At 38.0% G+C, this 13,497-nt stretch overlaps 1 protein-coding gene across 1 annotated transcript in view; it reads right to left on the bottom strand.

The window, feature by feature from the left end:
* Cul1 (cullin 1) overlaps positions 1 to 13,497 on the bottom strand; it is a 38,140-nt gene that overhangs the window by 9,747 nt on the left and 14,896 nt on the right. Inside the window, exons 8-13 of the mRNA XM_071669515.1 lie at positions 12,561 to 12,715; positions 9,490 to 9,683; positions 6,226 to 6,325; positions 5,810 to 6,070; positions 2,691 to 2,873; positions 808 to 957 (exon numbers count right to left, since the gene is read on the bottom strand). Of these exons, the coding sequence (XP_071525616.1) occupies positions 808 to 957; positions 2,691 to 2,873; positions 5,810 to 6,070; positions 6,226 to 6,325; positions 9,490 to 9,683; positions 12,561 to 12,715 (1,043 nt within the window). The remainder of the gene's footprint in view (positions 1 to 807; positions 958 to 2,690; positions 2,874 to 5,809; positions 6,071 to 6,225; positions 6,326 to 9,489; positions 9,684 to 12,560; positions 12,716 to 13,497) is intronic.

Here is a 13,497-nt window from a genome sequence, read left to right as displayed (position 1 = left end):
TCTAGATCACAGGTGGTCCCAAACTTGGTCTTCTCAAAACCTGTGCCAAAAGTAACACCAAATTTACTTTTTAATCAAGTGTACGTTTCTCCTGAGGTCAACATCAATTCAAAATTCTGACTTTTACTTCACTAATCAATCACCTGATAATATTAGTAAACTTTCTTTATTTTTCCTTATTCATTCTCTCTTATCTCAAGTAGCTGGGAAAAAAAAAAAAGTCTAGGAGGGTCAGTGTGTGAGGGGAGAGTGGGTCTTCTGTTTTGCTGGTACACAAAATCACATTGCAGGGATTTTGGGGGATGGGCATATAGAAATATATACAAATTTTCTTGTCTGTCATGCTCAAGTAGTATATTCCAATATCTTCATTTTCACTTAGTTACCCTCATTATGATGTTTTCCAGTCTTCCTTCCACTTCCTAGTCTTTACCTACATTTGCTGACTGATAACCATCTTAACTTAATGAAGTGGGTAATCTTACCATTTTGAGATTCATTAGCTAAGAAGTTATACATCTATCTTCCCATTTTCATTTACTAAGTTGCTACCATTTCATGCCTTTTATGTGCTATGCCACAGGTCACATTCACATAAGGTTTCTACAAAATCGGCTTACATCGCACTATAATCTTGCTTATTCACCAGCGTATCTACAACTCTATCACAGTGAACAAATAACAAAGACAAGCATGACCTTCCTGCAATGAAACCAAGTTGCCCTATGATACATTGATTATCCGACTCCAAAGTCAGTAAACTTACATCTTGGGAAATTAAACATATAGTAAATATATAAATCTCACCTCGTGAGGAAGTGTGAAAGTCTGAGACTGTTGAAAGGGCCACGAACCAGAAGATAGCACCTGTATTGCAAAATCTAAGTCTAAAGGCTCATTGCTGCTTATGAGGTGTTTCCTAAACTGATCATTTAGGTCCTTAGACACACCTATGTCCTGTGAATGAAAGAATCAATTAAATGGATATGTTATAAAGAAAAGATAAACAAAATTTAATCTAAATTCACATTCAAATTACTTTCTTGACCATTGCACTGAACTGCCCTAAAAACAATATAACTGTACACTTACTTTCTCTCTGTTTATTAATTGTATGTTCTCAAGTTTAAATGAGGTGGATAAGGTGTAAATTGTGAGAGGTTTGGACATGTGGAGAGGATGCACACTAGAAATAAACAGGAATAAGGTAAAAGGAAACTGTGTGGGGAAGACACCCTACATCCTGGATGATGAAAATGAGGGATTAAGTTGAGACCCCAGAAGGTGTTATGCTAAAGAGTACATTTGTGTGTGTGTGTTTGGATGTGGTAAATGGAGACATGTTTTTGCCGCGGCCACCCTATAAAAAGGAAATTCTCCAAAAATATGGCATTATATATGTAAATAGAGGGATGATCAGATCTTTCCCATAATCTAAACCCAAACAACAGAGCCCCCCCTAAATCTAGGATGGTCTCTAGTACTTTGGGGGAAAAAAAAGAAAAAAAAAAAAACTAATTTGGTGCCAAGTGAACATTTGAAATTTGTTCACCAGCCAGTGGTGTGCTAGCTGGGTTATTGCTGCTGACTTGACAGACTGTCATCTCTTTGGGCAACTGCATACTAAAATGCTTGGTTACATAACTTACACATTCACAGTTTTCAGTTTACTCTTTTGAAGGCTTTGTAACATGATACATCATAAATAAAATAATGATTACATAAAAAGTTTAACTTCCCACAATGGGGTTTTTACATACAACTTATTTACAAAATTTTCATATATACACCATTTAGTATGCATTCTTTAAATTCTTTTCAGGCATATACAAAATTCACAGTTTTATAAGTAGTATCGTCAATGACTACCCAATGACCTGAGCCATGGTTTACCCTAAATGTTTCACAAGCCCTGGTTCAGTTCATTGACAGAATGTCGATCATGGTATACCACATCATTCCAATTCACTATTCCTTGCATGCCTCTCACCCTCCTGAATGTTCAGGCCCATATCGCCCAAAATCTTTTTCACTCCATTCTTCCACTTCCAATTTGGCCACTTGCTTCTCCTTGTCCCCTCCACCTCTGACATATATCTCCTTTCTGTCAATCTTTCCTCACTCATTCATACATACCTGCCATTTTCTCCTTCATACATATTCACCATTTCCTGCATTAGTGAGGTAGCCCCCATTTGTTTGAGAATATTCCACTCTTATTTCCTCTATATCATAAACAATATCAATTTCCTGTTACGATTAAAATCAGGTTCAATATCTAACATATCAACATTATCAGTGCCTTAAAGACAATCACTAATATGCAGGGTTGAACATGCACAGATAGCTGTAACATTAAGTTGTGGGATATATGCCCAAGAAAGATACGACCAAACATTTCACGTTAAGGTATCAAGATTTCTTCTCAATGTCATTTATAGTTGCTGCTGGCTTATGGCATCTCTGTACACCATAAAAGCATCTCTTTGAATTCAAATGAAGTGGGGAAAAGGTAGCCCATGAAAGTACAGCTGCAGTTGCCATGCTCAGCCTTTATAACTCTGGTTCCAGCAGATGAATGGTTAGACTATGCTTTATCCCAATCATGATGCAGAGAAATGCTTATACTAACTTATAATCTTAAAATTAAGAATACCTGGAAACAGTCAGGATAAAGGAACAGACCATACCTGGAACATGCGCTGCAGCTTGGATGTATATTCAAACCCACATGCCTGCTTGAGCTTTGAGATCATGGAAGCTTCAGCATCATCGCTGGCAGACATGTGTTGTACTAATCTCTTGGCTAGCATCTTACTGTAAAACTTTTGGAATACATCCTTATCTTCTATATATTTGAATACAATCATGACCTGAAATTTATTTATGAATATAAATATAAGCAAAAGGAATGAAAAAATTTCAGAAGTAACATGGAAAAATATACAAATGAAATATGGGTGTGAGCTTAAGATATAGAAGTGAAGATTATAATTCAAAATATAATGACCAGCAAGGTTTTGTAATTGTTAACAATATATTAGTTGATTACCTTACAATATAAATATCTTTAATCCAGCAAAAAGTAAGATTTATGTGGTACAGCGTATTTAGGTTTTCATACATATTCGCTATTTCCTGCGTTAGCGAGGTAGCATTACAAACAGAAATCCCCACTTGGCCCCCTTCTCTGCTCCCTCTTTTGAAAAAGGAAAAACTGGATGGGAGGATTTCCAGCCCCCTGCTTCCTCCCCTTTTAGTCACCTACGACACACAGGGAATACGTGGGAAGTATTCTTTCTCCCCTATCCCCAGTTTATGTGTAACATAAACTGTCTATCTTTATCAATTACTGACATGTCACTTTTGGCTACTGAGAATAATGACACAGAATAATAAGGAAGGGAGAGAGTGAAGGAAGGCCTCAATACCATTGATATCAAGCAAGAAATAAGTGCTAATAGCTGGTAGGCAGCCAATGACCTGGGATGTATATTACCAGTGGTTGTCAAGTTGCACTCCTTTGACTCAGGTAGCTATCTTTCCTTTCTGCCTCTCCCACAAGTGGACTACTGGCATTCTCTCCACAAACACAATATCTCTCCTTGTTGCATATAACACACGACTTATTCTTCACAATCCTAGATTTTCCTCTGGTGAGCGCTATGTGGTAGCCCTGCCTTTTGGCAAAATGGTTGGAGCAATTGAGAGTAGTAGTGGGTAGATAAGAACATTTTGGTATTAGCATTAGGTAGAAACAATAGGCAGTAGTAGGTAGGAACACATGACAGGAGCAGTGGGCAGATATAGTCAGTCGAAACACTGCGCTAGACATGCCCTCTGTCAGTGGCCTGTTAAGGATGAGGCACTGAAGGCTAAGAAGCAGCACTGGAGTTCGCTATTTACGGAGAGACTATTACAGTGGCCATCACCATGCGCGAGTTCCAGAAAGGGACAGGCATCAGAGATGTGGATTGATAGTTGGTGTATAAATCTGTTGGCATTAAAAAACTGTGCTAATTTCACTAGGCTTTCTGTGAAATACTTAAACCTTTAGTTTTGAAGAAATTTTTTTCTTATATAAAACAGATTCTCCTGCCTTGATGAGGTTGTATCAGCAACAATGAACAACCTTACTTGCACAAATCCAATCTAAGCACAGAAACAAAAGCCTACCATCCACAATCAATCACCACAAACTATTCAAATACCCTGACTCAGCCTAATAACACTGTTGCCACCATGTACCACACACATTCATTTCATTCTTTCCTATGCTAGCCTCTAACCATCTTGAAATGTGCAGGCTCTGATATCCCACTGTCTCCTTCACTCTAACCTTCCATCTCCTTTGTGGTCTCTCTCTCTCTCTCTCTCTCTCTCTCTCTCTCTCTCTCTCTCTCTCTCTCTCTCTCTCTCTCCCCCTCCATCACTTCTAACATGGATCCTTGTAGTCAGTCTTTCTTCTGTAATCTTTTCCATGCATCTTAATCATCTCAGCACACTCTAGTCACTTTCCCAATCGGACTGCTAACTATCACTTCTCTCTAACATTTTCATTCCTCACATAATCAACTCTCCTTAAACCACATATGATCCTATGGCATTTCATTTCCAACTAGTATAACCTGTGCTATTCTTAAGCATTCAACACTGTTAGGACTACCATGCCTTCAAACATACTCATCTGTGCCCTACCAGACAATGACCTCTTCTTCCTACTCATTTGGATGAATCCACAGATGCAGCCCCCTTTCTCACATTATGACCGACTTCAGCCCCCGTGGTTCCATCTGCTGCCACATCCATATCTAGATGCCTGAAACACTCCGCTTCCTCCCTGTCCAAATGTGCATCCAAACCCTCCAGTCTCATCTACCTGCTGCATCTCAGTAACTTACTTTTATTCATATTTCCTAAACTTTTTCCTTTCCCTTATCCTTCCAAAAGTCAGTCACCAAATTCTGAAATTTTTCTCTCCAGTCAAACACCACAGCCACATCATCTATAAACAGTAGGTGATTCACCTCCAATGTCCCCTGCCCCACCACCTAGCAAACTATAAGACTTGTCCCTTGTTCTATGACCCTTGCATTCAGATCCCTTAATACTCATTCCATACATACATTATCTAGATTGAACAGCCATGGTGACATCACATGTCCTTGATGGAGACCCCTCTTGATCAGAAGCAATTTATCTTCCCTCCTAACTCCACACACAGCTTTATTCTCTTTATAAAATTCCTTATTGTTTACTGAAACTTTCTATTTACCCCATATATCTGTAGTTCCTACAAGGAGGTAGCTCTACCAACCCCATCATATGCTTTCTCCAGATCCATAATTGCTGTGCAGAACTGATTCTTTCAGCAAGAACTCACTTCTAGCTAAAAAAAAATTTATGTGCTCCCTTTCTAATCTTAACAGAGGGGAGGAATTCCAGTTCCTAATTCAGCCCATCAAAGTGCATTTATATCACTCTTTCTTACACTTAAATTATATGTGATGCTGGGCGACCCAGTCTATACTGTTTCGGGGTTAGCTTAGATCCTCATTTGTGTACAAATGTTATATGTCATTTATGCACAGATGTACTTTTGTAGTATCAGAGTACCAGATGTATGAAATAGGCAAAGTGACAAAATTAAGCATGCTGACATCATACAAAAGTTCAAAATTTCTATGATAGTAAGAGAATGTTCAAAAGATGGGGCCCAATGGTTTTCAACTCTCATCGTACTGCATAAGTCAACACACACACAAACACACTAGAACCATTTCCAAATAAATCAAACTAAGGCAATTACCTGGTTAAGTGTGTCTTCTAATTCTGCCTCCTCTGGATTCTTGGAAGATTTCTTGAGGAGTAAGTCACAGTACTTGGCTAAGAGCTCTGGAGATTTTGATGACGAGTTAGGATGTTTTGTCACACTGTTGTTATTGATAAAGCGGCCACATGCCTTGTCTAAAGCAGCTACAAAGCCTGTGTCGTTATTGAATGCAGTTAGCACCAGTGAATTATATTTGCGATGAACTTCTAAGATGGTCTGCACGTAAATTTTGGGGTCCTGTGGAGGAGAGCATGGTGATTACCTCAAATGGTACCTTCAGGTTATTTAGTATAAAGTAAACTTCATATCCATGACACTTTAAACATATAGGTGATGAACCAAAAACTACATACATAATCCAAAATTAATACATGGAACAGAATGGACCTTACATTTAGCGCAGAGTCTCCACAGCGATCAATAGCTGCTAAGCCCTGGTTAGTAATGTGTTGCTCCAAAAGTGTCCGCAATTCACGAAGACCATCTGGTATTCTGCAATAATCATTTTAATACAATGAAAAAAATATAATCAGTTTTCATGTGTCAATTCTTTGCACTAAAAATTCTAATATGTATTTGTAAAATGTTCTATAACATTATACGGATCTGGTGCTCATGATCATGGTCAGGGTAGCGATAATTTCTTGAGTCATTTTTTAAACAAAACAATTGGTGTCAGCCTGAACGTCAAGCTTGCTCACATACACTTCAACAGTAAGTTTAGCCAGACTGAAGTCAGTCTGCATAAATAACAAAACGATTATTAACGCTGAACTTGTTCGATTAAGACCATCACATTAAAACTCAATTAGTTTTAGGTAAAGCATAATAGACTAGAATATTTCTCCATTCCTATTTCTTAACTGAAAGTTTTATTCCTTGTTAGTGACAAAGGTATCTGCAATCTAAAGTCACAAAGAACAGGTGATCTCTTGTACTTTACACATGCTATGAAACAAACAGCTCTGTCCAACAGCATGAAACAATCATAAGATTTTTTTCTTTTGGTCCTCTTGCTGGGGTACAATAGCAAAAGAGTTACTCATAATATCTATTTTTCATCACTACTCCATTCCCAATTCAATGAGGTAGATCAGCCTTATATAGCTTCCAAACCTTGATCACACACATTCTTAATCTCAGCCCAATTTCTTAAAAGCAAGACAGGAATTTCCACTTCATGTTGTCTGAGAAGGGAGGAAGATGTACTGTATCTACCTTCATAAAAAAAAAAAGATGATGAGATTTTGCCATTAACACAAAATGCTCACCACATCTCTAACTTGATTAGAAATATTTTTCTCTAAGTTATGTGCATTGTGCAATTATCAATCAAGCTCATTTGGAAGTTTTTAGGTCTCTCTCAAAGCTTTTTCTGAATGTGTCTGTGCTTACCCCATGCTGAATTCTTACTTCACTTAGTAGTGCATTGAATTACCTTTTCATATTTCTCGATGATGTAAGGATTTGGGGTAATGGGGCTTGAACATTCAGGAGGGTAAAACACGCATAGGACATGATGAAATGGGTTAATGAAGCATATTGGAAGTTATGCACTGAAAATGAGCCGAACTTATGTAAATGAAATAGTTTCAGTTAAACTATGGAATGGTCTGAGACCAGTGTGGAAGGTATGCTCTGGTTTCAGTACATTAAACAGAGATACAGAGTGGATGTATGAAAACAAGGCCATTGTTCATTTGTTCCTGACACTTCCTCACTAAGGTGGGAGAAGCAATCAAATTTTATTTCATATTTGTTTGCCGTTTCCTGCATTAGTGAGGTAGCACCAAGAACAGATGAAGAACTGGCCTCATTTGCTCACATCCACTCTTTAGCTGTCATGTGTTATGCACCAAAACCACAGCCCTCAATTCACAACCAGGATCCATGGATGTTTCCATGGTTTCCCCCAGCTGCTTCATATACCCTGGCTTAGTCCTGTATGTCTTTAGATGGCCTATAAGAACGGATTGATCATCAAGCCTAGCAATCTTAAGATCAATCCGGGCACTATCATAATTATCAAAAGGCTAATTAGCCAAGTTTATGGGCCCCCATGGCACACCTGAGGGACTGATTGGCTACAGTAACTACCAGTGACAGTTTTTTAACTTTGATACAGACACTTTCTATCATTTGGCAATATCACTGACCTCTATTGATCTTTATGGCAATCTTGACTTTTTGGGTACCTTTTTTTTTTTCCATCATCCCTTGAAGTGAAAAAATTTTGAGTGACCAGAGCCTGAACATGCAGGGTGGTGAAAGGCATGCAAGGAATAGAGTGAACTGGAACAATGTGGCACACCGGGGTTGATATGCTGTCAATGGACTGAACCAGGGCATGTGAAACGTCTGGTGTAAACCTTGGAAAGGTCTGTGGGACCTGGATGTGGATAGGGAGTTGTGGCTTCAGTGCATTACACATGACAGAGACTGAGCATGAATGAATGTGGCCTTTGTTGTCTTTTCCTAAAGTAAATGATAAACCATCATAATCAAATAGATCAATACAAAACATACGTCAATAAAAATATGGAACACAGAAACAAGTAAATAAATGAATACAAAATACAAATAACTGTTTAAGTAAATACATCTTCTCATGCATATTTGTACTGTATTCACCACAAACAGCAGCAAGTAATGTGTCAGGGCCTGAAAGGTGTAAATGAAGACTGGAGAGGTTACTGAAACAATGAAGCAAGACTTTCTGTCTCTTCAATCTGATGTCTGGCTCATTTCACACATGACTAGAAAGATTTTCTCTCCTTGCTGAAGGAATTTCCCGGGTTCTTCATTCTATAGTTGAAAACATTCACAGAGAAAGTGTAAATATGAAAACTAAGAAACACTAATTAAAAAGCGTCTAGCCTTTGCTAACAGTGTTGATGTGATAAAGTATGACAAGAATGAACATAAATCATGGAATAACACCTATTAAAGACTTTCATAGAGTAGGGTTTTAGGTTTAATAACAAACTATTATTGTCCACCAATTAATACAATATTCTTTCTTTCATACCATTCGCCATTTCCCGCATAAGCGAGGTAGCGTTAAGAACAGAGGACTGGGCCTTTGAGGGAATATCCTCACCTGACCCTCTTCTCTGTTCCTTCTTTTGGAGAAAAAGAAAGAAAAAAAAAAAAAAGAGAGAGGGGAGGATTTCCAGCCCCCCGCTCCCTTCCCTTTTAGTCGCCTTCTACGACACACAGGGAATACTTAAGTGATATGCTGTTTCCTGCAGACATAAAGGTGGCCAACTGAAAACTATCTTCACACAATAGTGCTAAAGCACTTTCTTAAGCTGTAACCATTCCTCAATTTCATTTTCATTTAAAACTATCCTGAGTTTTTTCTATACCTTTTTTCACACCTTACTCAATGACATATCTACAAGTATTCCATCTATCAATGTACATCTCAGATACCTGTTCACTCAGGGAACTACCTCAAGGGAGTGGCCAAGGCAAAAGAGTCTCCATAACTGGTTAATTCAAGTGATGCTTCAAAGCCTTTAATGCCTCACCCTTAATAGGCCACTGGTACACAGCAACTCTAGTGAAGTGTTCAAAACATTAACGATCAATTTCTACTAGTGATCTTATTAAGACAGATTACTTATCATACAAAAATGTATCCAACTGCCTACCTTGATACAAGTTGATACATTCTAGCAAGATCTTCATTTTTATCATCATTGAGGAGATGCTGGAACTCACTGTGAAATATCTCAAGGTGTTTCTCAATGAGGACTTTCTCACAAGTCTTACCCAGCTTTTCTAGAGTTGTCTCATGAAGGTACACTTGAACTCTTCGCTGCTCTTCTAATAATCTTGTTTCAGCCTGTTGAAAATTAATTTGCCTTTAAGGAGAGTCTTATTTGGTAGTTGACAAATTTGCCACAATCAAACTAGGGAAGGATTACCGGGAAAGAAGCAATGGGACTGTCACATCTAACTTCTCCCCTACCCATTTGCTACCTATTCACATTCACAATGCAGCTCCACAAGTATGTGTTTGCTATAGATTCTCCAAACCCAATATGTTCTTTAAAAGAGGATATATCATATTTCTTTTACTACTTCCACCTGCTTTGACTTTTTTCTAACCTCATGTTTCCCTATCTTATTTTAACAATTTATTCAAAGACAAAATATCAATTTTCCACCTTTTGAAATCACCTTTCGCACACTCAAGACGTTATAGTATATGCAAAAACTTCCTTGAATACTTTAACTACCATCTAATGGATCAAAATGTCAATGGGACAATACTTGAAATAAGTTGCCAAGGAAATCTGCATACTAGTTTGGCTACTGAAAAAGTGATGCAGTAACACTTTCTTTGAGCTTTGATATTGTGAACTGCCAAAGCAGTACTGTAAAATTTTTCTCAAATTAGACTCCCAACAAACTAGAAACTTCAAGATGTGGAACTGGACAATTTCAAAACTAAAAGGAAAACCTTGTGACATCCTCTTATATATTTTTTTTTTTTTTTTTTGGGGGGGGGGATTAAAAACATTAATAAAAGCTAAATGTGTTGGAAATGAAATGCTTGAGGGCAATATGTGATGTGAAGGTGTTTGATCAAGTAAGTGATGAAAGGGTAAGAGAGATGTATGGTGATAAAAAGTGTGGTTGAGAGAGCAGAAGAGGGTGTATTGAAATGGTTTGGTCACATGGAAACAATGAGTGAGGAAAGATTGACAGAGAGGATATAAGAGTCAGATGTGGAGGGAACAAGGAGAAGTGGGAGACCAAATTGGAGGTGGAAGGGTGGAGTGAAAAAGATTCTGAGCGATCGGGTCCTGAACATACAGGAGGGTGAAAGGCGTGCAAGGAATAAAGTGAATTAGAATGATGTGGTATACAAGGGTCGACGTGCTGTCAATGGATTGAACAAGGGCATGTGAAGTGTCTGGGGTAAACCATAGAAAGTTTTGTGGGGCCTGGAAGTGGAAAGAAAGCTGTGGTTTTGGTGCATTACACATGACAGTTAAAGACTCAGTGTGAACGAATGTGGCCTTTGTTGTCTTTTCCTAATGCTACCTCGCGCCCGTGCGCGGGGTGTGTGTGTGTGTGTGTGTGTGTGTGTGTGTGTGTGTGTGTGTGTGTGTGTGTGTATGTGTGTCATTTCATGTGTGGTGGATGGCAACGGGAATGGATGAAGGCAGCAAGCATGAATATGTACGTGTGTATATATGTATGTCTGTGTATGTATATGTCTGCATATGTTGAAATGTATGGGTATGTATATGTGTGCATGTGGGCATTTATGTATATACATGTGTATGTGGGTGGGTTGGGCCATCCTTTCTTGCGCTACCTCGCTATTTCAAAAAAAAAAAAAAAAAAAAAAAAAAAAAAAAAAAATAAAATAAAATAAAATAAAAATAGAAAGCTAAATGTCCGAGTGGCCTGCTGCATTACTAAAAAATCTTGAGGTTGTTTATGCACGTCATGTGGATGCCTAAACACTGAATCACACTACTACTGGCATAAATGTATTACATAAGGCTATAATAACTGCAGGTATACACCATCTGCATGATTTCTGTGTAATGTATGTTATCCCAACTTCTTTATCGTTTTATCTTTCATACATAATCGCCATTTCCCATGTTTTGAAGGTAGTGCCAGGGACACACGAAAAAATACTACATTCACTCACATCCATTCCCTAGCTTTCATGAGTAATTCACAGAAACCACAGCTTTCTATCCACAAGCAAGCCCCACAGATCTTTCCATGAATAAACCTAGCTACTTCACATGCCCTGGTTATCAATAATTTCTTAACATTCTGAAGTAATATTTCTACCTCAGGATAACCTATCTCAAAATAAATATTTCTTTTTACCCATGTATGAAAAACGTGTAGAGGAATGGCATTTGAACTGGTGAGCCCTACAACTACATACACCTGTAAATTGAAAAGAAAACTGGCCTATCACCTGACTCAATCTTTGTTAAGTAATCTAATTCACCTACATCACCTGACATATGTCTCACTTTGCTTATGCCTGATTCACTGGTAGAATTAAAAAAATGGTAAATGTCAGCTCACTGGGAGAGAGAGAAGATATCATGGCAGCTACCAGTCACTAAGAGATGTAGGTATGTTACATACTCTTCATGGGGAAAAGGGGGGAGTGCTGCAAAAAATTATGACAGCTTTAATCTCAAAAACAGAGGTTTTATTTAACAAGAGAAACGAATACTGGAAAAATCAATGCCTTTCTTTTCAGTATATAAGTTGGATGCAACCAAGTTCATTAAAAACAAAACACTTTCATGTGTACCCTAAGATTGCTGAAAAAATATTCATTACTACAGTGTACAAAAACAAGCATCCAAATAACAGACTTGAAGTCAGCTGGATACAGGATTCTTGGAAAGAAGAATAGGGAAAGATGACTCTTCATGAAACTACTTGCAAATACATCCTTAACAAATCTAATGTCAATTTGGCCAATAAATTTGGAGTTAACACCTGAAATATCATGATGACTGAACAGAAAATGACCATGACAAAACCATACCAGTTGAGGAAAAAGTGTTTATGGACCTAAAAATCTGAAATGTGTATGTGGGTGGGTTGAGCCATTCTTTCATCCGTTTCCTTGCACTACCTCGCTAATGCGGGAGACAGCGACAAAATAAATATATAAATAAAAGAAATACATTTATTGTAATAACTTCCTTACTTCTAACCTTACCTTTTTCATATATTCTGTGACTGGATTGTTTCTGAGGAACTCTGTACTTTCTCGGGTATAGAAGCGTTCTGTGTCCTCGAGGAAGGTGTTTTCAAAAGATTCTCGGTAAACAGACAAGTTCTGCCCTCTTGCACTGGGCTCATCTTCATTAAGACCTGAAATATGACGATGAATAAAGAAAATAATAAAAAAATGCTGAGCAGGAAAAGAGGAAGAGGCTAACATGCTTGATACTATGAGATAAGGTGGAAGGGCAGGGAGCCCTTGTTTCCCTGTTTATCTTGCTCTCTCTAAATTCTCATGTAAGAAGAGCACTGTTGGTGAATAAAATATGCACAAGTACTACACTAAGGACATTAATATTCTGTGGGAGAAGATGCCATATTTTTTACCTGAACAGGCTAATCTTCATGGCACCCTATTCATTATTTTTCATCATGCTAGTAGCTGCTGGATAATTACCTACAGGGCTTCCATGGTTACCTTCAACTCACACTGATTAAGCGAAGTCTTTCAAAATTGCTTTTAATATAACATATAACTGTAATTCTAGGGGGTGGAGTCATCTGTGAAGCTGAGTTTGATGTTCAACATGAAGCAATATTTTGTCTCCTTTCTCTGCCATATGTGAAAGTAAAACCAGATCTTTTTCCTTTCTGGTTGGTCTGAACTCTCAATCTGCTAAAGGTTTTCACACACAGTCCTCATATCAATGTCTTTACCCTCTTAAGGTTTTCATAAGCAACCAATGTATGATTGATTGCAGTTCATAAAAATGGGTATGTTTGAAGGAATAGTGGTTCCAACAATGTTGTATGGTTGCGAGGCGTGGGCTATAGATAGAGTTGTGCGCAGGAGGATGGATGTGCTGGAAATGAGATGTTTGAGGACAATGTGTGGTGTGAGGTGGTTTGATCGAGTAAGTAATGTAAGGGTA

This window comes from Panulirus ornatus, chromosome 14 (genome assembly GCF_036320965.1).
Source record: "Panulirus ornatus isolate Po-2019 chromosome 14, ASM3632096v1, whole genome shotgun sequence".
In the NCBI taxonomy this organism is placed as follows: Eukaryota; Metazoa; Arthropoda; class Malacostraca; order Decapoda; family Palinuridae; genus Panulirus; species Panulirus ornatus.
This window is presented reverse-complemented; position numbering and strand designations above follow the sequence as displayed.